Source organism: Perissodus microlepis, chromosome 13 (genome assembly GCF_051167445.1).
Source record: "Perissodus microlepis isolate ML-2025 ecotype Zambia chromosome 13, ASM5116744v1, whole genome shotgun sequence".
NCBI lineage: Eukaryota > Metazoa > Chordata > Actinopteri > Cichliformes > Cichlidae > Perissodus > Perissodus microlepis.
The window spans coordinates 1,031,226-1,058,348 of NC_140473.1; the positions used below are offsets into that span (position 1 = coordinate 1,031,226).

Here is a 27,123-nt window from a genome sequence, read left to right on the forward strand (position 1 = left end):
TCAGCTGTAATGACCAGGGGCGGCCAGCGGAGACATCCGTCCCTCTCGACAACATCAACTTGTCTCAGTGTGTTTGTACACTCTGGCTGTCTCCCAATTCAGGGTCTCCAGCCTTAAAGTACGCAGCCTCAACGATCCTCGAGGGCCGCGTACTCAAAGACCGCTAAGGCCGGAAGTGCGAGGCTTGTGTAATGGGACGGTCAAGTCTCCGTTGCGCTGATACTGTTGTTTGTCAATAAAGTTAAAAAAAAAAAAAAAAAAAAGCCTCCGTTGCGCTGCCCAGGTTGCCTAGCAACCATGATACTAACCACTGGAAACGTGTCATAGCATTGTTTGACAGAAATGGAGAAAATCTTTTGTTCATTTGTTTGTTTGTTTCTACATGAGCTTTGATCATTCTCTGTAAGATTAAGCTCAGCTATTGAACGGCGTATATTTTAAAGTAAAGGCTTTAAAACCAAGTTAGTACAAACGTCACTAATGTCACATGACTTTGCCGACATGTGGCCAACAGTAATGTTTAATGTTCTTCGTTATTAAACATTTGCACATAAATAAGTGACATAATATTCAGTACTTAAAGTTTACTCTTCGGCCGCCCCTCATCCGCCGTTTTTTTCTGCAAATTTATCCACACCCGTCGCCGCGCTATGCATTCTGGGATATGTTGGGCCACGAAGTCTACACTGCCACAGCCTTAAAATTCAGGGAAATGAAGGACGCATTTCAGGGCCGCATTTCGAGCAGCCTTTGAATTGGGACAGCCTTCGGCGCGCCGCTGTGACGTAATCGGCCTTGAAATGCGGCCTTTAAGGCTGCAGACCCTGAATTGGGAGACAGCCCCTGTGTCTTGGTATGCAGGCATGTCTCACTGGTTGAGAACTGCCTTAATTCTTTGTAGCATTGATTCACAAAATTGCTGGAAACATTTCTTAGAGATTTGGGTCGATACCGACATGACAGCATCATGCAGCTGCTGCAGGTTTTGGTCGTCCAATTTTCAATTCCACCACACCGTAAAGTTTCTCAGTTAGAGATCTAGAGACCATGGAGACCAAAGTACTGCAATGTTTTAGTCTTCTCTTCTCCAATTCTGCTGAGTGTGTGTGAATTGTAACCCCAGTTTCTGGGTCTTAGATGACGGGAGGTAGTATACTACTATTACCTGTGGGTCAAGGTTCGACATGTTGTGCTCTTCTTCAGTTCAATTCTGTACTATTTATTTAAGGCCAAATCAAAATAATGGTTGCCTTAAGGCTTGGTTGTAAGTAGTGGTTATTTGAGCTACTAAGCTAATGTTGCCTTCCTATCAGCTTCAAACAGTGTAGTGATTGCCCTCTGACCTCTGGCATCAAAAAGGTATTTTGTACAGAACACAGTCACTCACTGATTTGTTTCCATTTTTTGGGCCATTCTCTGTGCCCAGGAGATCAGCACTTTCATAATTACTCAGCCCTAGTACTGCCAGCCTGTGCAGCACCAACAACCACGCCGAGCTCAAATTCACTTAAATCACCTTTCTTCATCGTTCCGATGCTTGCCTTTGCAATTTAGCAGGCAATATTCTCATAAGCACAGATTTGCTGCCTGATTATATAAAGATGAGGAAAAAATTCCCTCATGTCAAAATTCAAATGTAAAATATTCCCAGAACAAGGAATTTGTAACACACCTTTTCCAACTGTCCTTTTTTATTTTGGATGCCTACATTATTTTTACTTTGAACACAGAAACAACATTATTTCCAAAAAACAACAACAAACAAAAATAAATATCACCAAACGGATCCTAACAGTCAGCAGTGTGTCCTTTTTACTAGATAACATGTTGGTCTTGTCGGGTTGTTCTTCATCGGGAGCACCGTGTGTTTTGGCTTTCGTCATGTTGGGAGACAAAGCGATGACCCCAGACCCAGTTTTGCAGCTAAGAGCTGATCTCAACGTGTCCTCCTTTCTTCATGATGAGAGTCCTCAAACACACCGAAGTATCTCCACAGCATAATACTCCCACCATCGTGTTTCGTTGTGGGGATACTGTTCTTTGGGTTCTGTCTCTGTACCCAAAGAGCTCTAGTTTTGTCTCATCAGAACCACATGTATATATATATTAGGGGTGCAACGATACACAAAATTCACGGTTCGATACTTTGGTGTCACGGTTCGATATTTTTTCGATACAAAAAAAAAATGTTCATGCCTTTTTAATTTGTCATTTATTAAAATTATAATTATATATTTTAACTCAAAAGTACAGTTTTTAAATTTAATGTTGCTGAAACAACAAAGTAATAAAAAAATAAATCTATCTGATGGAGAAATCACTCATCTTTGGAAAAGAGAGTTTATTACAGAGAAATGGCTCTTTCCAAAATAAAAGCTATACTATACGCTTCTTCTGGGCTATATTCTCAGCAGCATATTAAACATATCAGGTCCCCATGAGGAGAATCCTGTGCTAACGGCTGTCTAAATGACTCGGGTAAAGTTTGTAGCATGCGTGCTTGTTGTTTTTGTCTGCTTCCACTTGTCTTTGCACTAGGATGATGTCGGAGTAAATGTGCAGTCATATTCGTTGTGTTCCCACTAGTGCTGTCAGCGTTAATCTGAAATGACGTTAACGAGTTACTGCGGATCGCCCCGTGCGTGGGGCTGGACGGCCAACACGTTAACGAGCTAACTGCGCTAACGCACTAGTTCCCACCAATGTAATTGAGCATTGCGTGGCACATCCAACATACTGTTTTACTTTAGTCCATGACGCGCTTACCTTCAGGGCCATACGTCACATGAAAACCAAAATAGTTCCAAATGCCAGATCTGAATGAGGGTGGGGGAGGTTCAATTTCCCATGTTGCAACTACAGCTTAACTTCTGTCTCGCTAGCTTGCCCTGCGCTCAGTGAATCTGTGTTCGACTACTCCGCCTAGGCTGCACTGTCGAGCGCAGATCCACTGAGCGCTCAACACAGACAGCATCGTCAGAAGAAAAGTATGGGCTCAAAATGTGGTCATAAATATTTTGTACTTGTAAAAAAGATTTGTATGTGTAAAAAAGTGTCTGTGAAGGTTCTCAGTCATCCAGGTCATCGTAGTCAAAGGAGCTTGCAAGGAAAGCGTCTGGACTTCTTTAAGTTTACTTGAAGACGTTTCACCTCTCATCCGAGAAGCTTCTTCAGTTCTAAGGTCAAATGGTGGAGAGTCCCAGATATAAACCTAGTGGGAGTATCCCCCCACAGAGGGACAAAAGGACCCCCTGATGATCCTCTAATCGCCTGAGCCAAGGTGTGAAACTGGGTGTGGGTCCCAATCAGCCAGAGTTTCGGGTGTGTTCATTGTGAAACCTGGCCCCACCTTATCATGCGAATTCCTGAGGTCAGATGGCCCAGGATGTGAGTGGGCGTTAAGGCGTCTGGGAAGGGATCTCAAAACTGGATTATAGATGGCAGAGAGTTGGTGTCGTAAACCCCCGCCTCTGTTCAAAGATGGTCGCTCACAGTGGACATAGATGCTTCTTTCACTCCTCTTTCAAACCATCTGTCCTCTCTGTCCAAAATGTGAACATTGGCATCCTCGAAAGAGTGTCCTTTATCCTTAAGATGCAGATGGACTGCTGAGTCTTGTCCTGTGGAGGTGGCTCTTCTGTGTTGTGCCATGCGCTTGTGAAGTGGCTGTTTGGTCTCTCCAATGTAGAGGTCTGGGCATTCCTCGCTGCACTGTACAGCATACACCACATTGTTAAGTCTGTGTTTTGGCGTTTTGTCTTTCGGGTGAACCAGTTTTTGTCTGAGCGTGTTGCTGGGTCTGAAATGCACCGGGATGTCATGCTTGGAGAAAACTCTCCTAAGTTTTTCTGATACACCGGCTACATAGGGGATGACAATGTTGTTGCGTCTGTCCTTCTTATCCTCCCTCGTTGGTGTCTGGTCTTCTTTTCTGTGCCTCTTTGCTGACTTTAAGAACGCCCATTTAGGATAGCCGCACGTTTTGAGTGCTTCCTTTACATGTGTGTGTTCCTTCTTTTTTTCCTTCAGGCTTAGAGGGAACATGTTCTGCCCGGTGGTGTAGGGTCCTAATTACTCCAAGTTTGTGTTCCAAAGGGTGATGGGAGGGTGTGTGGACTTAGCCAAAAAAAGTACAAGTACGAATTTTGACCCTATTTTCCTTCCTTTCATCTGATTGGTCAATGTCATGTCAATCACAAATGTAACAATCCAATCAGAGAACAGATGGGTTTGGCTGTCGGAGGGGCGCTTTTTTTGAACTGCAGGTCTTTGAAGGGAATAAATGCCCTTTTACATGCCAACCCAGCGTTTTCCTTCATCACCACGAAGGAAACAGTCTGTGGTCGTCCGAGGTTGGTGATTTTTGTGTCACAGGTCTCTACGTGTTTAATACAGGGACTTCCACAGCCTTTTCAACAGCGCTGCGGACCGTGGGGGGGGGGGCGGGCAGTGTTTTGGAAATGACAGTCTTCATTACAAAGCTTTCTTCGTTATGAATTAGCATACATGTTTTTATTGAACATTTGAAGAACTAGCAAAAAAACAGAAACTCTTGTAGAGGACATAAAGTCAGAGCTAGAAACGACAAGGAGCAGGTGCATCTAGTACAGGTAGAGCTGCTGCAAAACCCCACAGAGCCCAGCAGCTAGCAACAAATTCTGGAACCTTAGCTTTTAGTTAGCAGTTAGCATTAGCAGCACATCCTGCGTCTGATGTGAAAGGACCTTTATGCTGCGCACTGTGACTCACAGCAATGGTCCCGGGTCAGCCCTGACTTTGTGTTAAACTAATCCTAAAGTAATAATGGTATTTCTAACCACTGATATACCACAACTTTATCCTTTCAACAGCTGCTGAAAGTTAAGGGACAGCCAAACCCATCTGTTCTCTGATTGGATTGTTACATTTGTGATTGACATGACATTGACCAATCAGATGAAAGGAAGAAAAATAGGGTCAAAATTCGTACTTGTAACTTGCAGGGGTTTTTTTTTGGCTAAGTCCACACACAAATCTTTTTTACGCACACACAAATCTTTTTTACAAGTACAAAATATTTATGACCACATTTTGAGCCCATAGAAAAGTTGATAAAATAAATTAAAAATTGTGTATTGTTCGATACATATGCGTACCGAACCGAAAGCACTGTATCGAACGGTTCAATATCGATACGAGTATTGTTGCACCCCTAATATATATATATATATATATATTACCTTTAAGACTGGTTCTTAGCACTTTTCTACTCTATCTGAGTGCTCAAAGCACTTTTATACAACTCGTTCCTTCTCCAAATCACACCCATTCACTTCATCTAGTTTTTTTTTTAGTGCTATCTAACTAACATTCATACACATTCACACTCAGATGGACGCATCAGAGAGCAACTTGGGGTTAGTATCTTGCCCAAGGATATTTGGCATGCTGCTGGAGTAGAACCAACAACCTTCCAGCTAGCAGGTGACCCGCTCGACCACCTGAGCTACAGCCACCCCACAGATATGCATAGTGTTCGTCCAGGTGTCCTTGAAGGTGTCTCTTCTGCAGAAGTGTAGTTGTTGTTGGTCTGCAGCCTCAGTCCATTCCAGTGATCATCTTCTTTAAAACTACTTGGCTACATCATTCACGAGTGTCTTGGCAGCAGTTCTGGGGTCTTTGGACACATCTGTTTTATTGCCTGAGTCTTTGAAATGGTTGCTTCCTACCTCTGCCAGACTTGTTTTGTTCTGTGAATTTCATGATGATACTATAAAATATAATGATGAACTAATTTCTTTAGCCTTTGGCATGATGCTTTCTCAAGTGACAAACATGGCCAACAGAAATAATTTACGGTTTATAATAAAAACTAGCAAGTTTAGAAATGCTAGGGTAAAAGCACAGTGCTTGATTTCTTTGCAATAACCTTTAATTTCATAGGTTTGCTAATAGTCTTATCTTTGATCTATATTTACATTAACAAGCAGCTGAAAAGACATTAAAAGACATACATAATAACAGTTAAATACCACATTTTCTGCACAAGCACAGTAACATAATATTGCATTACATTTAAACTCTGGTGGTCACCTGTTCTCGAAAGGATTCTGTTGCCGTTTTTTTGTATGTTGCCGAAGCAGGAACTACATTACATTAGTAAATGCCTCACTCTACTACTTGAGCCACAGCTACTCATGTGTGTGTTCCTCAGCTGGGTTAAAACTAAAGCTCTGCCATTACCTTAGTCCAAGCTGTCTGCATATGACACTGGCATCACGGTCAGTCCAGTGTGTGTCACATACTGCGCCCCACTTGTTATTCACATACACCTCCAGACGGCCACTGTTGCCTGAACCCCCCACCAGTCTGGCTGCACCTACACACATCAGGAAGAATTTCAACAAGCAGAACTCGTACAATAATAACAAAATAAAATATCATTTTTAAACAAGAATCTTTATGAAATCAATGGTTTGATCATTCTACCAATAGTGAAGTGTTACTGGCACCTATGACGATACAACATAGCTACTCAGAGGAAACTGTGGACTGTGTGGAACGCTTAAATTGTAACCTGTCACTTTGAGCAAAGGTAAATATGCTTAAAAAGGAAAAAGAGAATCGCAGAAAGATATAGAAAGGCTTTTGCTTCAAAATTGAATCTACAAGGGGATAATAAAATGAATGCATATACAGGATGCACCCAGGCCATCTGCAGCCCCCAAAAGCACTGAAGCCCTAAGGCCATACAACTTGATGACAACTGCAAGCCCACTGCAGCCGAAACATGACAAAGGCCCCAGACGGGGAGGCTCCCACGGCCAAAAGAGAACCAGAGAACCAGAGGCAACAGCCATCCCTGTGAGAGGCTTGCTTTCCCACCACAAGCTGAGGACAGGACACCAGGTCCTCGGGTACACGCTGGAGCCTCTTCAACTAACTTTCTCTGGATCTGGAACATAACATAGCCCAAGATCACCTTGGGAAACTGGTCACTGATGCTGAAGCCTGCCTCCTTACCGTCTCCTGGATGCTTGAAAACACTACGATGTCTCATACTGTGGGCCTGAAGAGTGATAACAGTTTTTTTTAATTATTTTATTTTCTACTCAGGCAGAGTAGGCAGGTCATTCCCTTGGTGAGGGAATGACCTGCCTCACCAACTCTTGGAAGACTGCTTTTCTGCAGCGAGTGTTTTCACCTGTTGCTGGCTGGACACCACTGAGTTCAATTCAATTTTATCTCTAAAGCACCAAATCACAACAGCAGTTGTCTCAAGCCAACCAAACAGAGCCTGAAACTCACTGTGAAGAATTTCCAGTAGCAACAGGTGTGCATCAGAACTGGACAGTCTTTCATCTATAGACTCCAAAATGTTCACTGTTTCAGAGGAGTCATCAGTTGTGCTTCCTTGGTGGATGGAGTGCCTTTGCTGCTGCAACGAGTTGGCACCTTGTTTGGTTTCCCCACAACACCTAACTTGAAACAATCATCATCCTAATACCCATAATATACTTTTATTACCTTTAAGACTGTCTACAAATAAACTGGTGGAAAAGAATAATGACTGAAATATTTGGAATCAGTTGTGCATCATCATAGCGCTCCCACATCCATATATAGAGCAATCTGATCACTTTCTGACCACTTAAGGTGTTTTAGACTACATGCCATTTTCAGACACCTGCTGCCCACCCTTAATTCACCTTGATGACAATCACAATAAGCCCATCCAATGGCTCCAGAGGTCTTTCGGAAGAAGCACCACGGTTTGGTTTCTCTGTCTGGGTTTCGGCAGAAGTTATGGTCTCCCAGGCCTCGGTTTGGATACTGCTGCATGTAGTCTGGGAAGTTAGTCCACTTTAAGCATGGGGAGCCTGCGTCTGTGTGAGAAACCGAGCCATTATAGTAGCCCAGTTTAGTGAGACCCTCTGAACAGGACAGCAGCACTGCAGACACAGACAATCATCACGTCAGTCAGACAATATGTTAATAAAATCACATTCCATACATACTTTTCATTTTATACAAACACAAATGGTTCTTTATACAGAGCATCTCAAGATGTTAAAAAGATGAGAGAGATGAGGTTAAATAAATAGAAAAATGATTGTAAATAGTAAGCCTTCACTCAGTGTAAACATTTTGTAACTTCAGTGAGAAGCACAAACAGAGCACGTGTGATAAAAAGACACTAATTCCAACATGTAGATGAAACATCTGGAATAAAGGGGAGTGGCTTCTCTGCTGCCGCCGTCTTGCTGAGGAGTCTGACTATGAGAGCTACTGTTGTACCCTAACTTTGGTTGTGTTTAGTTATTTATTTACTCATTTAAACGTTCCCAACTGTCTCATAGCTGGTTTTTGTAGAGTTCCAAACAACTGTGATAAGTTGCAAAGTGCTCTGTTTATGCAACGTAAGAAAGTGAAACATTTATTATTATTATTTTCATGTTTTGGCTGCGATCAAATGCATCTAATAAAAATGATTCATATTATTATTGTTACAATCACCTGAATGACCGACTGGACTGGAGGACCAACAGTGATGCTGAGCAGACTCAAGCTCACATCCTTTGATGGGTTCAGCAAGATGTTGGAGATCTTCAACCAGTCTGTGGTAGCGAATGCCATCTATTTTTCTTTTTGTGGTGTAGTATTTATAGGATATATACTATTATTATTTTTCTCTTGTCAGCCTTACTTTTCTTTAACTTACCTCATTTTTACTTTTCTTTGTTTTTATCACTGTTGTATATGTAACATTTCTTAGACATAAGACCCAAACTGAAGTCAGGTGACATAAGGACTACACGATAGTGACTTTTATCAAGGCTCGTTCTATTCTGTGAAGACGAAATCAGACTGGAATTGTTCATAAAGCTTTTTACCAGACAATTGAGCACAAACCTGAGAAACGACTCAAGGATTTTAGATACGAAGCTTAGGTTAGATATAAAATGACAGTTATTGCAATTCCTGAGATGAGAGACTTCAATAATAATTTGCTTCTGGAGTTCTATGAAAGTGAAATATATATCAAGCTGGTAGCTTAACACTGATGCCATGGCCAACAATGTGAGGAAGGCACTCCCCAACAACCTGCAGCTTTTCCACACCCAAGTCTAGGACTATTCCTCAGCACTGGCAAAACATTACTCACCTAAAATGTTTTCCTTATCTGACAAAATTATTTATTTATTCACTGATTTCACTGATACTTGCTGATAGCTGCACTGATGAGTTGCCTGACAGGTATGTACATATAATGCTTAGCACATGGAGCTTCGTTCCCCTCCAGCTGGATCTCAAAGACCAAATACAGAAAATAACTTACCTGCACTCTGAACTACATTGAAGTGCGCCCATTGAGAAATCTGTTAAAGAAACACAAACCCCGTGGAACGCAATGTGAATAGGAATTACAGAGCAACAAGAAATACATATTTTAACAAAACTAAATGTTCTATTATTATATTATAATGAAACATCATACAACCATAAAGGCTGGCTTACTGTGTCAAATGTAGATATAGTTCATTTTTTAAAAAAGCTGATAAAGCAATATTTTAATTCATAACAAAACACTGAAAACTTAGTAAACTTAACACGGGAATGTTGAGAAGAAGTCTGGGATGTCTGTTTAGGAACATTTTGCAACTAATTAGGTGAATTAAATTAGTAACAGGTCACCAACATGACTGCAATAACAAAGAGAAAACCCCGACAATTATATGACCCCATATGAGCAAGTGCTCAGTGACAGTGGGAAAGAAAAACTTCCTTTTAACAGAAACAAATCTCCAGCATAACCAGGCTCGGGAAGAGGCAGCCATCTGCCACCACCAGTTGGGGGTCAGGGGAAGAAGATCAAAGACACACTGTGGCAGAGAGCCAGAGGTTAACAGTAACTGATGATTAAATGCAGTGTGGTGTATAAACACCTAGTGAGTGAAAAAAGGTGCACGAAGAAGAAACACTCAGTACAGTATAACCCTTACCACCCTGAGCCTATTGCAACGTGACTAAGAGAGGAATCACGGTCACCTGATCCAGTCCTAATAATATGAGTCATGAAAAAAAGGAAAGTTTTAAGCCTAATCTTGAAAGTAGAGATAGTGTCTGTCTCCTGAATCCAAACTGGAAGCTGGTTCAACAGAAGAGGGGCCTGAAAACTGAAGGCTCTGCCTCCCATTCTACTTTTAAATACTCTAGGAACAACAAGTAGGCCTGCAGAGCGAGAGCGAAGTGCTCTAATAGGGTGATATGGTACTACAAGGTCATTAAGATAAGATGGGGCCTGATTATTTAAGACCTTGTATGTGAGGAGCAGGATTTTGAATTCTGGATTTAACAGGAAGCCAAAACAGGAGAAATCTGCTCTCTTTCTAGTCCCTGTCAGGACTCTTGCTGCAGCATTTTGGATTAGCTGAAGGCTTTTAGGGAGTTTTTAGGACTTCCTGATAATAATGAATTACAGTCGTCCAGCCTGGAAGTAATAAATGCATGAACTAGTTTTTCAGCGTCACTCTGAGACAGGATATTTCTAATTTTAGAGATGTTGCGCAAATGGAAGAAAGCAGTCTTACATATTTGTTTAATATGTGCGTTGAAGGACATGTCCTGGTCAAAAATGACTCCAAGGTTCCTCACAGTGTTACTGGAGGCCAAGGTAATGCCATCCAGAGTATGAATCTGGTTAGATACCATATTTCTAAGATTTTCAGGGCTCAGAAAATATTCTGTTTTGTCAGAATTTAGTAGCAGTAGGTAGAGTGTTCGCCCCATGATCAGAGGGTCGGGGTTCAAATCCACCGAACGGCTACCCCTGAGCAAGGTACCATCTCTACACACTGCTCCCCGGGCGCTGGACTGGTGGCTGCCCACTGCTCTACTCAGTGAATGTTTTAAATGCAGAGGAGTAATTTCCTACGGGATAATAAAGTATACAAAGTATACATTATTAAAAGGAGGAACAGAAAAAAATAATATGAAGATTAAATTAAAAAATAAATATTTCTCCCTCCAGTTATTTTATTGTTCAACCTTGCCTGTCGTGTCTTTCTACTAGACAAAAACTTGGCCCCACTAGTATAGTAGCAAATGTAAAAAGTGCTTGTGGCCAGAGGGCCCCCAGAGGGCCCCCAGAGGGCCCCCAAATACTTCATCTTTTTTTCCATAAGAAGGAGAGAATATTGTAAAAGTTTCTTTCCATTAGCTTCTTTTAAATGGATTGTATGGTTTGAAGAGATCCCTTTGAAATATTTAGAGGAATTTCCTTAAAGGCTCTGAAACATTCACACTTATCTGCAGTGATGTGACACAAATAAAAGTGTAGACTTTGACCTGCTTACAATATGAAGCACACTGACCAATCGCCAATAAAGAAGGAAGCTGCGTTGATAATGGTTTTCTGTGAACTATAGCACATTAGAATGGACTCATTCTAAGCTTAAATGTGTTGCTGTTAAAATGGGTGGTCAGTAAACAATATCCTCCAAAAAAGTGTTTCATGTTATTCACTTTGTGAAAATAGATCATTAACTCTTCAAAATATTTAAACACATTTCTAACCAATTTCATTTCTCCGCTGTTCTTTACAAGAGGGCAGAGGGGTGCTTGGTACTCGATGTTCAAGTCATGTCTGAATCTTTGGAACAGGCAACTTGCCATCTGTATAATCAGGTATAATCTAAGGCCTGTAGAAAAAAACTAAGGTGAAAATCCTGTTTGGAAACGGATCTCTAAATTCCCTCCACATTTGGATATCTAGGTCTGGTTCAAAAATCGTTCTTAATTTAAAAAAGGGCACGAGTGAGAAAGTCTTCAGCCTTCATTCTAAGTGTTCATTCGATGTTGGACCGTCCACCGTTTGTGACTATCGATCTAACTATTGATGTTTTGAGAAAAACCTGCTTGTGAAGGCACTACTGAGTTTTTTGGTATTATTTAACAGCTCTTGCAGTTTCATGAACAGTCAAATAAATAAATAAATAAATTGATATGTCATTACTAATTCTAAGAGTTGATACGAAGCACTATAGAAATATCAGGCGAAAATGGAGGCAGTGAGTTCCAGTAATAGTGCAACATACATCTGGAAATTTGCCAACAAGCTATTAAAATAAATACGGTATGTATCTCTGCCTTTGTTTTGATTTGTTCTTAATGTGTAGTAAGTGTGACGGAAAGCGATGAGCGCATATAAACAGTTTAAACTCAATATGCCACCGACCAGTGTCCCGGTTTACTTGACATAATGTGTTCCGTGACAAAGACGGCTTTATATAGGCTGAGCGTGTTTGGCAGCAGCGTGCTCACCTCTGCGGACACAGCCAGCGCCAGTAACAGACAACACGGGACAAATCCGGACACAGCTTTCCTCTGCTCCATCGTGCTGAGGAAACCATATTCTCTACACTGCCAGCGCACACATTCACCAAGTCTTCACGGCCTCTGACAATCCTTCCTCGATAAGAAACACGCTTAAACACGCAGGATACTGTCCGCTTTTAACCGAGGTACCGACGTCCAAGTCGCTCCAGAGCTAAAAATGACGCGCTGTTGGAGAGGAAAGGGCATACCAATATCTCTACCCACCCTCTCTCTCTCTCTCTCTCACTGACTCATTCACGCTCTCTCTCTCTCTCTCGCTCTCTCTCACACACCTTCACCTTAAAATCGTATGACGCGTTTTTGTCTATGGTCGTGCCTCCCTATACACGGAATTACACCCTCAATATGTGACATCAGAACTTTCGTAAATAATTAACACTTCTTAAGGGGAAATATTTATCATTTGACAAAGATTATATGACAGGGCGTGTCAGTACAGTGAAACCAGCACCGGAGCCGACTGTTGTTGTGAACTGAACTGTTCACTGACGGTGGTTTTAAGAAGCGTCCCTAGGAAGGTCATTAAGAACAACTACTCAGCACATGTAGACTCACCAGAGAGAGAGAAAGGGTTCTCTGCTAGGGAAGTTTAAATGAAGCCTCCTCAAACTCAGCAGCTGAGCTTTTATCTGATCCTTTAACTTTGCCCAACATGTTTGTGGACCAACCCATATAAAAGGCCATACCTTGGACCTTGTCTTTTCTTTGGGCCTCGATATTAGCAATGTGTTTGTCGAGGATGTACATTTGAGTGATGATAACTGTCTTTTTTTTAGCACTCAACAAACACTTGTAGATCATAACAGCTGAGAGGTTCTCTGTCATGACTGACAGTTCTCTACTTTCTCATGAAATAAAAAACCTGATTAAAACAGGTTCTATCTCACAGGAAAAGGCATGCCCTTGGATAAATCAGTCTATTTTAAATTTGAGGAGAATATGCTGCAAAGCTGAACGACTATGGAAGAAAACTAAACTTGGCTCTATCTCAGAGATCTCGTGTTCTCTGTAAATGAAATGGTGAAAAAAGATCAGAATATTTTTCTAGACTCATATCAAAAAACAAGAGAAATCCCAAGATTCTGTTTGACAAAATCAGATCTATCGTGTCCCCAGATGTGGTGCCTTTAAATGTGCACTCTAAAGCAGACAGTAACAAACTTCTTTGATTTTTTGTTGAGTAGATCAACTCCTGACTCCTGGTCAACTTTTACAGCTGTGACATATGATGTAATAGCAGCCCCGGTGGACAAAATGAAGCCGTCTGCAGGTCCCTCAGATATTCTCCCCACTAAGCTTTTTATCAGTGCCTTTGATACTATTGGTCCTTGGGTTTTAAACTTTTTTAATGTTTCATGTTTTCCAATCGTTTCCCAGCTTTTTTTAAACGTGCCATTGTAAACCCCAGCCTGGATTCAACACTACATCAACATGATAGACCTACTTTCAAACTCCCTTTATGTCAAAACTTTCTGAGAAGGCAGTTACTGTCCACCTTATAGCGCACTTGGATAAACAGTTAATCCTACCGTCCCGATAAACACACTGAGAGATCTGGTTGGGTTGTCTGGCTCTGTCCTTGAGTGGTTTTCATCCGACATATCTGACAGGAGTTTTAGTCTGTCTGCAAACCAGATTATGTCTGAATCTACAGAGTTACTATGTGGAGTTCCTCAGGGCTCCGTGCTGAGACCTACTCTGTTTTTAAAATACATTCTTCCTTTAGGCCAGATAATATCTGCTGATGCTGTCTACCTATCACCTTCCTTACCACTTGCGTTACACTTCCTCACAGGGACCAGCTCCCAGTTTGGATTCAGGAGATAGACACCCTCTCTACTTTTAAGTTTAGGCTTAAAACGTTCCTTTTTGGGAAACATATAGGTAGGACGGGATCAGATGACCCTCAGACCTCCCTTGGTCACGTTGCAATAGGTCTGTTGAGGGCTTCTCATGATGCATCCATGAACACATGAACACATTCGTGTTTAGTCTCTGGCTCTATTCTGAGCATGTATTTGTCCTGTCTTCTTCCCTCAACCCCAAGGTGGCCGCCCCTCCCTGACCCTGGTTCTGCTGGATGTTTCTTCCTGTTTAAAGGGAGTTTTTCCTTCCCACTATTTTCAAAGCACTTGCTCATATGGGGTCCAATAATTGGTCAGGTTTTTCCCTATAATTGTAGCATCTTTATGTTACAATATAAACAACTTTGAGATGAATGTTGTTGTGATTCAGCACTATATAAATGACTGAATTTAAAAGAAAAGAAAAAAATCAGTAGGTCAACAAGTACTGAGTGGTACATCGCTACTATTAAACTTGTTTTGTAAATAGTGTTTCCTAAATTTATACAGTAAGTGTGTCGTGGAGAACCCTACAGTATACTGGGGAATATGGAAGAAACTGTTCCTTTTGTGAAGGTCTATGTACAGGCAGGAGTCAAATGCAGGACTTAGCAGTTAAAGAACAACACATTTATTCACAATTTCCAAAAGACCAAAAACTTGTGACGGTTCGAGGCAAGGAGCTGGGCAGCACTGACTGTTACCAGACAGCAGTTCAGCAAAGACTGAAGCCACTACTTATGAAACGGCTCCAGCTAAGTCATCAACAGCAGGTCTGTGATCAGGCTGATGGGTGACCTGTTGACTGCCTCCCTGGATCATTGCTGGCTCAGTGTGGTACTAGGCCTGAGTCTGGGGCTTGCTGGGCCTCGGTCCCTCTGGGAGATTGTTATTAAGGTTGGGGATTCCCCTTACTGCCGCTCCCCCCTTGTCGCTTCCTAGGTGTTGTGCATCATTTGAGTATGCTTTGCTACAGATGCAGCGGTTGGAGACCCAGCCTGTGTGTTTGCTTTATCCTCAACATCTCCCCCCCTCCCTCAGACCATTATTCTGCTTGCTACAACTTCTGAACAGGACTGGATCAGACAGATAAGCAGAGCCCGATAAGCTGCGTTTTACTTGGCACTGATTGTGAAAGTTTGCCAGAAAAAACAAATACAAAACAAACAAAAACAAAACGAGGATGATTACGACCCTGATCTTAATCATCTCCGTCTTTGGGCTGAGGCTTCAGATGCCTCTAACACCGCGTGTTCCTGTGTCGCGCATCTGACAATGAAAAGGTAAAAAGAAATACCTCCAAGTAAACAATTTGCCCACTCCAGCTCCCCCCCACAGGGGATTTGTGGAAAAGGGGAGTGTATTTATTTTTCTTTAAACCCACTACAACTTCCAAGCTAGCAGTACTTGTCTGTTAATGCTAGCATTACCAGCTCCTACACACATACACGACACACACGTACCACATATTCATAGCAGCCAGTAGAGACAGGCCTAATGATTACAATAATAAACTGGATCACCAGAAATATCAGGATTGATAAAGATGTAAGTAGTGTTGGGGACAAAATGAGCCCACAGGGGAACTAAAGGGAGAATGGCCAAATTTATTGCAGTGCACCACAGAAGAATGTGCAGGAGCTCTAACTGATAATGAAGGCAACTACAGGCGTGCAGGTCCTAAGAAACGGTATATCAGCAGCAGTTTGGGGGTTTGGAACAGATTGTGTAATTAAAACAATACGTAGAGATAGGTGACAAAGATAAGAAGCAACATGTTCGGAGATCCCACAGAAACACCCTAAAAAGACTCTGAGAAGCGAACATTCTCAGGACCACTAAGTGCTAACAGCCATCGACGTGGGCTGAACCACAAAACCACCTCGAGGCCCCTTTGTTTGTTTGTTTTTTCCAAAAACAGTCACTGAATAGATATACTTGGAACGTTTGTCACAAACTTATTCTGAGCAACATTAGTGCAATACCAGTGAACAGCAGCTAAGAGTAATGTTGCCTCAGTAACTCGTAGCTCCCATTTAAAAGTGTTGGACACAACACGGAATATACTAAAAATGGCTGTACTTGGGGTTTGTGTTTATATTTAATCTATAATTCAGTTATTTTTTAGATAATTAGGTAAATAAATAATATATGTGGTGTAATTGAATGTGTAAGAAGCCCTAAGGTGTGTATGAAATAGTGATTACTGTGGACTGTAAGAAAGTTCCTGTTGAGTGTGGATATTTGGGAGGAAGTGATAAGTAGGGTGGGGAAATGGTTTGTACAATGATGTGCAGATAAACAGGGATGCAACAGAAAAATGTTCTCACGGCGGCTGGTGCAAACAGCCCCAAATCCTTCCTGTGCCTTAGACAAAACATGAAACAAATCCACACTTTCAACATCGTTAGCTAAATGTCAATAGAAACAAAGAGTCATATTAACCGCATTTTAAAAATCAATCTAGCTTAAAATACTGTTGTCAGTGAAGTAAAAGCAGTGACATAATTTTAAATCTAATGTACTATAAGAGCCAAGCAGCTGTGCAGTGGTTAGGACTGCTGGCTAATAGTGGATTTGAACCTTGGACAGTCTTGCTGTGTGGAGCTCCTCAGTGTGGAAGCTGCGTGTTCTTCCCGTGTCTGAGTGGATTTCCGTCTGGGTACTCTGCCTTCATCCCAGCGCTCCTTGTTGGGTAACTGATGATTCGAAATTAGTTGTGGGTTTGAATACAAGCATGAATGCATGTCTCTGTGTTATTACTGTGACAGACTGGTGACCTTTGCAGGGTGCACACCACCTGCTGCACAGCTGGGAAAGGCTCCAGCCCCAAAGTTAAGTGGAAGATTGCCTAGAAATATAGTACTGATTACTTAAGCTTAATATAGCATAACTGTAAAGCTTTATTATTCAGTTTTAGTTCTGATTGTGTTTGTCATGACAAATCATTTACAATAACTTATCCAGGAAATAAGATAACATTAAAGTAACGAATTTATATAGATTTGTTTAGGCTTACTAAATGCCCACAAGCCACCAACTACAGTAACTTAATAAATAAGGTAGTACAAAAAAATTAAAGGTGTTACATGAAGAGGATGTGGGACCTGTGGTCTGATCCCCAACATCTAGTATGTCAGTGTACAACACAAATACTACACAGTGGGACGTGAGGATGTCAGGGGGGAGAAATCATAATCTCCACCTGAGACTGGGCACCGAGCCCCACGTACAACTGGTGCATTGAAGGTGTTTCAGTGTGCAAGCAGCTGACCTGAGAGAAAGGATCATGGCTAAGCTGGGAACCTGGACCCTCCATGGCTGAAGTCCAGCCCCAGAGATTGTTGTAAAATTCCAATAGATCAGCAGATACTGAAATATACAAATATTATCACAATAATAATATTTTGTAATGATTTACGATATATTGCTAGTTCAAATCTTTTAACACAAAGCCAGTGTTACAAAACTGATTCCAAAGCAATACTCTGATATGAAGAGTGCATGAAGTGCAACCTTCATATAAATACTCTTCAAAAAGTTACATTTTAACACACACTTAAGTGTTTGATAAAATATCAGTTTCAGACTGTGGTGCAGTGCAAGGGCGTCTATGGAAGTGGGATACGCACACCCAACCAACATAACCGAGCTTCACGAGGACGAGGAATGTGTAAACTGGTAGTAACTTGTCCACAAATGGTAGAACCCAGCTAATAGAGCCTGTAAGGTTGAAGCAGCAGTAGTCACACTCACGTGATTGGCTTCATTAGGTTTACACTGTTGTTAAAATACTGTAAGTACAGGTTAAGCCACAGACAGGTTCAGAGAAAGTTACTTGTGAATGTTTGTTTTTTTTAAGTGTTCAAATCCAATCACAGATATCTGCATCAAACACACTAACCTTGTTTACTGGTACTTAATGCAAGTCTCTCCGGCTGATTGAATTTTGACATTGCTGACCACCAATATCAGCTTCCACGGGAATGATGGGTTCAGTGTTCAGCGATAGCAGTAACCTTCCGGCCAGAGCCATGCAACCCAAGAAGAATAATTCCATCACATCCACTTACGATCTTTGCACTGAATAAAACCACTTTGCAAATTAGATTAAGAAAAAACAGACATCAGTTTCAATTCAGGACATGAAACAGTTTATATTTTAAAACTTGTTTTAAAATAAGACAAGAACACAAGTGCACATTACAAACTAACAGTCAGAGGTATGAAAGAAGCTTACAGTAATGGGTAAAAGCAACAATCACCCTTTTCAATATTCCACTCATTTATTTGTTTTATGTTGTTTTATTTCATTATTTATTTGGCAACTGGCAGCTCGACACACCAGGACATAATCCAAATTCATCTCCGAGAGCGTCCTAGTCCAAATCTGTACAAGAAGAGCATTAAAATGTTTGTGTATCAGATCTCTTTGCACAGGTTGGGATATCTCTTCAGAAGCGCCGTGGCTTGTTTTGGTGGCAGACGTCCTCCCTGGATGTTGCTCTGTCCAGCTTTATTCTTCGCATCAGCCTACGAAGGAAGAAGAAGATTTATTACAGATGTGTTTATGAGAGTAATGTTTCTAAACTACAACAAGGACACTTCTGCTCACTTTCAGCCCAACATTTTGCAGGCCTTCAAAGTCAGAGTTTAGAAAGAATCATGAGGAAGAAGCACAGGTGTGTGCTTCTAGTCTTCCAGGGCTGTTGCTGAGCTGGCCGGTTCACTGAAATGTAACTGTACCTTCTATAAAGTCTACCGAGCTCTCAGCTCAATGTCAAAACACAGAAAACTGATGTAAACTACCAGTCAAAGGTTTAATGTTTTTTCTTTATTTTCATAACTATTTACATTGTAGATTCTCACTGAAGGCACCAAAAGTATGAACGGACACATTTGGAATCATGTAGTAAACACAACAATGTGAAATAATTCAACATTTTTTTATACTGTAGATTCTTCCAAATCCCCCCCTTTGCTTCGATTAATGCTTTGCACACTCTTGGCCTTCTCTCCATGGGTTTCATGAGGTCGTCACCTGAAATGGTTTTCCAACAGTCTTGAAGGAGTTCCCAGAGATGCTGAGCACTTGTCGGCCTGTTTGCCTTCATCCCAAACCATCTCCACTGGGTTTAGGTCAGCTGACTGTGGAGGCCAGGGCACCTGGTGCAGCACTCCATCACTCTCCTTCTTGGACGAATAGCCCTCACACAGCCTGGAGGTGTGTTTGGGGTCATTGTGCTGTTGAAAAATAAATGATGGTCCAACTAAATGCAAACTGGATGGGATGTCTCTGCAGGATGCTGTGAGCCACGCTGGTTCAGAATTCTGAATAAATCCCCAACAGTGTCACCAGCAAAGTACCCCCACACCATCACACCTCCTCCTCCATGGTCACGGTGGGAACCATGCATGCAGACCGCAGTGGACCCATCAGACCAAAGCACAGATGTCCACTGGTCTAATGTCCGTTGCTTGTGTTTCTTGGCCCAAACAAATCTCTTCTGCTTGTTGCTTTTCCTTAGTCGTGGTTTCTCTGCAGCTATTTGACCATAAAGGCCTGATTCACACAGTCTCTGAACAGTTGATGGTGAGATGTGTCTGCTACTGGAGCTCTGTGTGGCCTCTATCTGGGCTCTAACCTGAGGAGCTGTTAACTTGTGATTTCTGAGGCTGGTGACTGGGATGAATGTATCCTCAGCAGCAGAGGGGACTCTGGGTCTTCCTTTCCTGGGACGGTCCTCATGTGAGCCTGTTTTGTTGTAGTGTTTGATGGGTATTGTGACTGCACTGCACACATTCAGAGTTTTAGCCATTTTTAGGACTGACTGACCTTCAGTTCTTAAAGTCATGATGGGCTGTTGTTTCTCTTTATTAGCGGATTGGATCTGTCAAATAGGGCTGTCAACTATTTACCAACCTGCCCTGCACAACACAACTGATGGCCCCAACTCCATTAAGAAGGCAAGAAACTCCACAAATGAACCCTGACAGGCTCACCTGTGAGGTGACCATGTCAGGTGACGACATCATGAAGCTCACTGAGAGAAGGCCGAGGGTTTGCAGCCCTGTCAACAAAGCAAAGTGTGGCTGCTTTGAGGAATCTAAAATATGAAACATATTTCTATCCATTTATTTATCTTTTTTTTCTTTGCTACATAATCCTGTGTATCTTGCTTCATATATTTGATGCCTTCAGTTTGTATCTACAATGTAGAAATTGGGAAAAATAAAGAAAAATCATCACCTGAGAAGGTGGATCCAAACGTTTGACTGGTAGTGTATATCTGTTAGGAATGGTTGTTTTCTGCCACTTGGTTAAGGTAAGTTGTACATCAAAATCACACGAGGATACATAACTTGCATATGATGCATAATTTATTTTCCATTTGTGTTACTCTAAAATAACAGTAACACGCTTCTCCATCCCCATTCTTAGTTTTTCTGTACTGCTAGAGTCACAGTTAATGCATGGGCATGTTTCACTGAATTCTGCATTAGCTGGATTTTGATCAAAAAGAAAATGATGTCATGCTTACGTGAAGGTGCAGAGCATGGACATACCTGAGCCTTTTCCACACACATATAAAAGCTGTTAATCTCATTAGAGCACAGAGTGTCCACAAAGTTGTTCTGCTTCCAACAGGCCATCAGGACTGACATTTCAGTGATACAAGAGGCCTCTGTGGAGACAGACATTCGTATTTACACATTAATCCAACTTGAGTTATTCATAATAAATTAGTTAACTGGACTTCTACAGGCAACTACAAGTGTAAAGTAAATCCAGATACTTGTGTATAAACACAGAAACGTAACTCTGTTGTAGTTCTGTGAGAAAAACGTTTAATAAATGAATAAAAATGTCTATTTGTGATTGATCTGAAACATCCTGCAGATCAAACATCAAACTGACATTTTAAATCATCTAAAGAAGGAGACATCTGTCAATTAATATTGCTCTTCTATTCTTCTAAGACATCAATCCCGTAAAGCACTATCCGATCACTTTTGCAGCATTTAGTTCAATTTGAGTAGAGCACAGCCCCAACCTCCACCCTGCTGCTACCATCAGCACATCACTGAACTACGCTGCATGTAGTCAGTCTGTGGTGGGGCTTCTGCAGTCAGCCCTCTCGGTCCGTTTCTCCTGCAGCGCTGATGTATTCATGTCTTTATGTTCTTACCCCCTTTCTTGGGTTTTCGGTTCGCTACAGCGTCTTTCAGAACCAGAGCCCTGTTGGGTTTGAGCACTGGTTTTCCGTTCTGTCCGCGGAGCAGTCTGCTGACCTTCTCCTGGAACACGATGCCTCCCTGCGTGGCCATCGTAGTGTGAAAGTCCTCCCCTCACTGTGCCTTAGCTCCACGGGGAGCTGCTGCCTCGCCGAGGAAATATTTTGAAACTTTGAGAATGAAAAAGCAGAAGAAAAGCTCTCAGTGTTTGTCTCGGTGCTTCATTACCTCACCAAGCTTAGCTGCGCGGCGCCATGTTTTACCGTAGAAAGAAATTAATTGTCGTAAAGGTCTTCTTCTTCTTTATATTATTATTGGCATATATTAGCATTGTAGCAAAACGCTGCATTACCGCCACCAACTGGCGCGGAGTGTGGACCGAAATGTCAAAAAATAAAAAATAAAGCTAAAAAATCAAACCCTCCCAAACAAACGAGTCTGCCTTAAAAACAAAATATGGCCTGATAACTCTCACTTCTCGAGTTCTTACGAACTAAATCAACCAAGTCCAGTTTCACGTTCATATCACCAAGCTTTTGGATCATTGTCTTTTTTACAGCATCATATTTCTGACGATGCACTAAAACATGTTCTGTTGTTTCTTCTTCTCTATTGCAGAGTCGGTGTCGTAATGTGTACGTGTGGCGTAACATCATTTGCAAACGCTTTTTTAAATAATTGAAGGAAAACAAGTTACAAGAACACAAAAACGTTTAAAAGACAAGCCAGGGACTCACAGCAATAGCATTAACAGTCAGAGAATATAATGAAATAAGACAGTAATAATGTTTTCATAAATAAGTAAATACACGGCAGGAGATTTTAAATAAAAACTGCAGTTTCTTACACAATTCAAGTTGTTTTCACAGCTTTCTGGTTGATGCAGCCAGCAATAGAGCTTCATTAATGTAAAAAATATGAAAGGGTTCTTTTTGCTAAATTTACAGTCATGAATGAACAGATTGATGGCATTATAATGACATGGTCCAAAGCCAACAATAAAAGGATACTCAGCGGTAGCATCAGCTTGATAAAAATCTTTATAAAAATCAAAAAATAACACAAATATTACTTTCTTTTTTTTTTTTTTTTTTTTTGTGTCCCGTTTGGATCTTTAGCCATCAGAATTGTTGTCTTAAGGCCAAGAAAGATGCCAAGCGGATTTATTTCACCAAGTGGATCATCATGGCCTTGCCATATTGGTCCATTTGATTGACCTTTATTATAATTATGAATTTATTTTATTTTTGGTTGCTACAAACGGGACAGACGTGACTGGGGGATAGGACAGGGAGAAAGAATGAAAGAAAGAGAGGGAGAGAAAGAAAACCAAAGGGGAGAAGAGACGGTGAGAGAGGGGGGAAGAAAGAAAGAAAAACAAACAAAACACCTGGATCACCTGTATGGAGAAAAAAAAACAGAAGAGAAAGCAAACAACAAAGAGCAACATAATAAAAACAGCACCATCACAATAAACTAGCTAGCAGTAGATAACAGTAGATACTAAATAATAAACGATATTGTGCAGCACGCAAGATAGACAGCGCACAATGTGCTTTGAGGCAGCAGCCAAGAAAGGTGTAGTCCGCGTCTGTGAACACCCGTGTGTATACCTGTGTGCATACCTGTGTGGATCAGCATGCTTGTATTCCAAAGGTTTCTCCATGTAACGATCTGCTAGGGAGTGTGGGGAGCCATAGCCCCGTCCACCAGGGTATGAAGCAGGTATGGAGGAGATCCAGGCCCCAGATATCCAGAGGCCCCAGAGTACAAGGACCCGAGGAGGACCACCAAAGGGGGGGGGAACCGTGCCACCCTCCTGGGAAGAGCTGAGTAGAGCCCCAAACGAGAGGTCACCCAGCAGCTACAGAGCAGAGGCCAGAGGGGGTTGCAGTGGCGTGCCCGCGGGCTCCGCCGGCAGCCAGCTGTGCCAGAGAGGACCGAGCTTCAGGCCCAGAGGCCAGAGGGGGTTGCAGTGACGTGCCCGCGGGCTCTGCCGGCAGCCAGCTGTGCCAGAGAGGACCGAGCTTCAGGCCCAGAGGCCAGAGGCCTGAGGGCATCCCACCCCCCGGAAGGAGCCCAGCCGGGCCGCAGGCGCCAGGCCCCGCCAATCGGCCACCAGGAGTGAGCCGGTACATACATGAGCGCCCAGCCCCAGACGACAAGGACCACCAACACACCAACGTCTGAGGGCATCAGCCACCGGCAGGGAGTGTGGTGAGGGGAGATAGGCCTCCGTACTTTAGAGGGCCTGAGATGTTCCCAGAGAGGTTGAGTCTAAGACCCAACCTGACATATAGACACAGACAAACAGGCACACGCGGACACAGACGTGCATTCCCACCCCATATGCACAACCAAATACTCGGCACTCACCCAACATGTAGACAGACACAAATAGACACTGCACAGACAGTCGCACTCCCCAAACATACTCTATATCCCAGGTCCAGGTACCCCCGCCCTCAGAGGGGCAAGCCGCACCTAGACCCAGGAGATGTAACCCTTCTCTCTGGGGTGGAGGCAAGCGGACCACCTCCTTATCTGCAGTAGCAGGGAGGCCCCGCATCCCAGACCCCAGTCTGACGGCCAGCACCTCCTCCCAGCCCCCCAGCCCTGACGGCTACACATTTACACAAATATTACTTTCAATGAGATGAGAATAATTATACTCGATAATAATCAATAATATAAAATATACAAATTTTCTATTACTGGAGATATGTTGAGTCAGTTTTCCAGAAAATAGCTTCACCATTCCAGGAAGATACATCAGGGTCTAACTCCTCTAATACTGAAACCAATGAAAAAGTGAAATGATAAAATTCTAGCATTAGTTCTTGATGAAATATTTAAATCAGTTTTGGACTCAGTTACTGATTGAACACAGTCAGGCTTTAAGAAAAACAAATAACATAAGGCTGCCCCTTTTTTCATTTCTTATTTTGTTGCATATTTGTCACATTCAAAAGTTTCAGATCAACAGACAGACTTTTAATATCAGACAAGGATAACCCAAGTAAATACAAAATGCAGACTCTTTTTGATGATGGTTTCATTTATTGAAGGAAAAACGCTATCCATCTACCCGCCCATGTGAGAAAGTGCCTAACCTTGTTAAATTCTGAATATCTTTAAATAACAATATATTTTGGAAAGCTCAGATCCGTTTCAGGGCTGCACCCAGGTGTGAGTACTGCCACACCTGCTGAATCAAGAAATCCCTTAAACAGAACCTGTCTGACAAACTGAAGCAGGCTAAAAGATTTAATTTTGTTTGATTGTCAATTGTTGGGATAGAATATCTTTCTAAGCCATGCTATAGCTATTAGGAATGGTTCATGGTCAAAGTAGGCATTCATTTTACCCGAATCTTTCCACTCATAGTTGTTTCCCTCCATTTATTTTTCACAACATTAATTTCACCTTCCTCTGTATCCTCCTCACACTTTTGTTGGGACCATGGGCGCTTCTGCACAGCTGGTGCTAGTAACAGCAGCCTCCTGTGAGCCTTGTTGTTGCTGCTACTGTTGATGGTGCAGCTGCTGCTGCAGCCCTGACTTCTAACATGTCGGTTCATCTGACACACTTTGCTGCATTTATTCTCAATTTTACAGCGCCACCATTTCCCCATTTCTTCCACACTATACTCTGTTGGAGCGCGAGCTCACCGCAAAGGCCAGGAATGAGTCAGCTGCGTTAAGAGATTTAACTGGGTAATCTAAAGAAAATCAAGGAATGGTCAGCTGTCAGTGTTTGTAAGGCCAGTGCGCAGTGGGCCTTCAATCCACCGATCGCCCTAAAGTGCACTGATTATGCAGCGTTTTTTTATGAGAGAGAATTATGAGTTTTTAGAATTTATTATCAAAACGATTAGAATTTCAAACTAGTTTTCCATGCCACCGTGGACCTCCTCTCTCTGGCTCAGAGACAAAAGGCTGCTGCACCCAGGCAGTAAATGCTTCTATTGTATGTCACAGAATGACAATCTTAACATGATTGGTCAAAACAGTTTAGGGTGGCCTTAGGTCTGATGTGGGCTCACATTTCTTCTTCTGCAACTTTCTGGGCATCTCCTTATTTGGAGACGCCTCTTCACCCATCGCCATGACAACCACCTCTTGCGCCCTGGTTAGACTTGCGTAAAGAGGCAGAAAGAGAGCTTCTCCAACCAAGAAATTTGCAATCACGTTTACCTTCTGGTGCTTTCAATAGTGAGACATACCCTTCCCCCCAAATTCCTTAGAGAAGAAGTATAAATACAAATATGTGGTGCTAATTATGAGATATTAGCCTTAAAGATAAAAATGATTCCCAACAGTTACTCAGTCCAGCTCTGTCCACAAATGGAGAAAACCTGGAACAGAAGAGAACCTTCCCAAACAAAATTACTCCCAGATTGCACTGATGATTCATCCAGGAGGTCACAAAACCCAGGCGTCCATGGGAGCGTTCCAAGGAGAAAACTCACATTTTGTCATATTACTACCACAAACCTGTATTTGTTTAGGATATCATGATAAACCAACACAAAGTACTGTGGAATTGTGAAGTGGAAGGAAAATACTACAGGGTGTTTCAAATGTTTTACAAATAAAAGTTTGACAAATGTGATGTGATTATTTATTAAGCTTCCTTTGATACCCAGTATGAATCCAGCTGATCTGTGAAGGCCTCCGATGTTTGTGAGAGAACATTAGTAAACAAACAGCACCACCACCAAGACTGAGGAACACATCTAAGGGGGTCAGGGATGAAAGTGTGGAGAAGTTTAAAGCAGGGTTAGGTTATAAAAACAAAAACAAATCCCAAGTTTTAAACATCTCAAAGAGCACTGTTCAATCTATCATCCAAAAAAAGAGTAAAGTGGACCTAGTTTGGAAAGAAGAATGGGTAAAAATTACAATCTGTGGATGTGCAAAGCTGGTAGAGACTTGCAGCTTAATTTCAGTTAAAACTGTTCAACAAAGTTCAAAGAAAGTTTGATAAGACTGTTTTATTCCTTTGCCCTATGAGTCACTAATTTTCTCTGCCAGTTTGACACCTGTAAAGATAATAAAAATAAGGATTTTAGCCATATTTTATTCGACTTCAGCACTCTGGAGGACTGCAAACAAGACCTGGACAGTCTACGGTATTTTATTGATGTTCCGAGCACACTCCGTAAGTCTGTGGAGTTCAGCCCAGAACATCACGCCACTCAATCAGGTGATCTGCATCCACACTAGAGGCTTTCTGTGCTTTTCTATTTTCTTGTCTACACAGAACAATTAATGCAGGTTTAATCAGCATATCACTTTTCTGTTTTTCTTGTCATTATTATTGTTGGTTGTGGGTCAATCAGACTAAATCTTGGGTGGCTGTACGGTCTTATTCCACTTGCCCTGAAATTGAATTAAATATTTGTGTTGTAAGTGAAAATGTTCTGATGTCAAATCTTAATGTTCAACCAAAATGCGTTGCTGAAATTAACATACTGTCATCTACTTGCCCTTTACAAAATAGAAACACAGATTTTGCCTAATGGAGTACTCAAGACCCCTCGCGTTGAAAAAAAACTAAAGGAATGTCAGATTATAAGTGGAGTGCACATCACTAAGATACATTAATTTAATCTGAAGAACATTTTTAAGGTGGCGAAGTAGATGTCCATCAAGTTCTTGCA

General features: G+C 41.9%; 2 protein-coding genes across 2 annotated transcripts in view; both read right to left on the reverse strand.

Moving 5' to 3' along the window:
* The window catches only part of LOC146374449 (neurotrypsin), a 25,656-nt gene extending 13,028 nt beyond the window's left edge, over positions 1–12,628 (reverse strand). Inside the window, exons 1-4 of the mRNA XM_084948268.1 lie at positions 12,304–12,628; positions 9,320–9,359; positions 7,689–7,931; positions 6,223–6,358 (exon numbers count right to left, since the gene is read on the reverse strand). Coding sequence (XP_084804394.1) covers positions 6,223–6,358; positions 7,689–7,931; positions 9,320–9,359; positions 12,304–12,375 — 491 coding nt within the window. The 5' untranslated portion in view covers positions 12,376–12,628. The remainder of the gene's footprint in view (positions 1–6,222; positions 6,359–7,688; positions 7,932–9,319; positions 9,360–12,303) is intronic.
* A 5,725-nt stretch (positions 12,629–18,353) lies between these two features.
* On the reverse strand, positions 18,354–21,737 carry chchd1 (coiled-coil-helix-coiled-coil-helix domain containing 1). Its single transcript, XM_084949436.1, has 3 exons — positions 21,413–21,737; positions 20,790–20,908; positions 18,354–18,755 (listed from the first exon to the last, which is right to left on the reverse strand). The coding sequence occupies exons 1-3, from the start codon at positions 21,549–21,551 to the stop codon at positions 18,645–18,647; spliced, it is 369 nt and encodes a 122-aa protein (XP_084805562.1). The 5' UTR covers positions 21,552–21,737; the 3' UTR covers positions 18,354–18,644.
* Between the last annotated feature and the right edge of the window lie 5,386 nt (positions 21,738–27,123).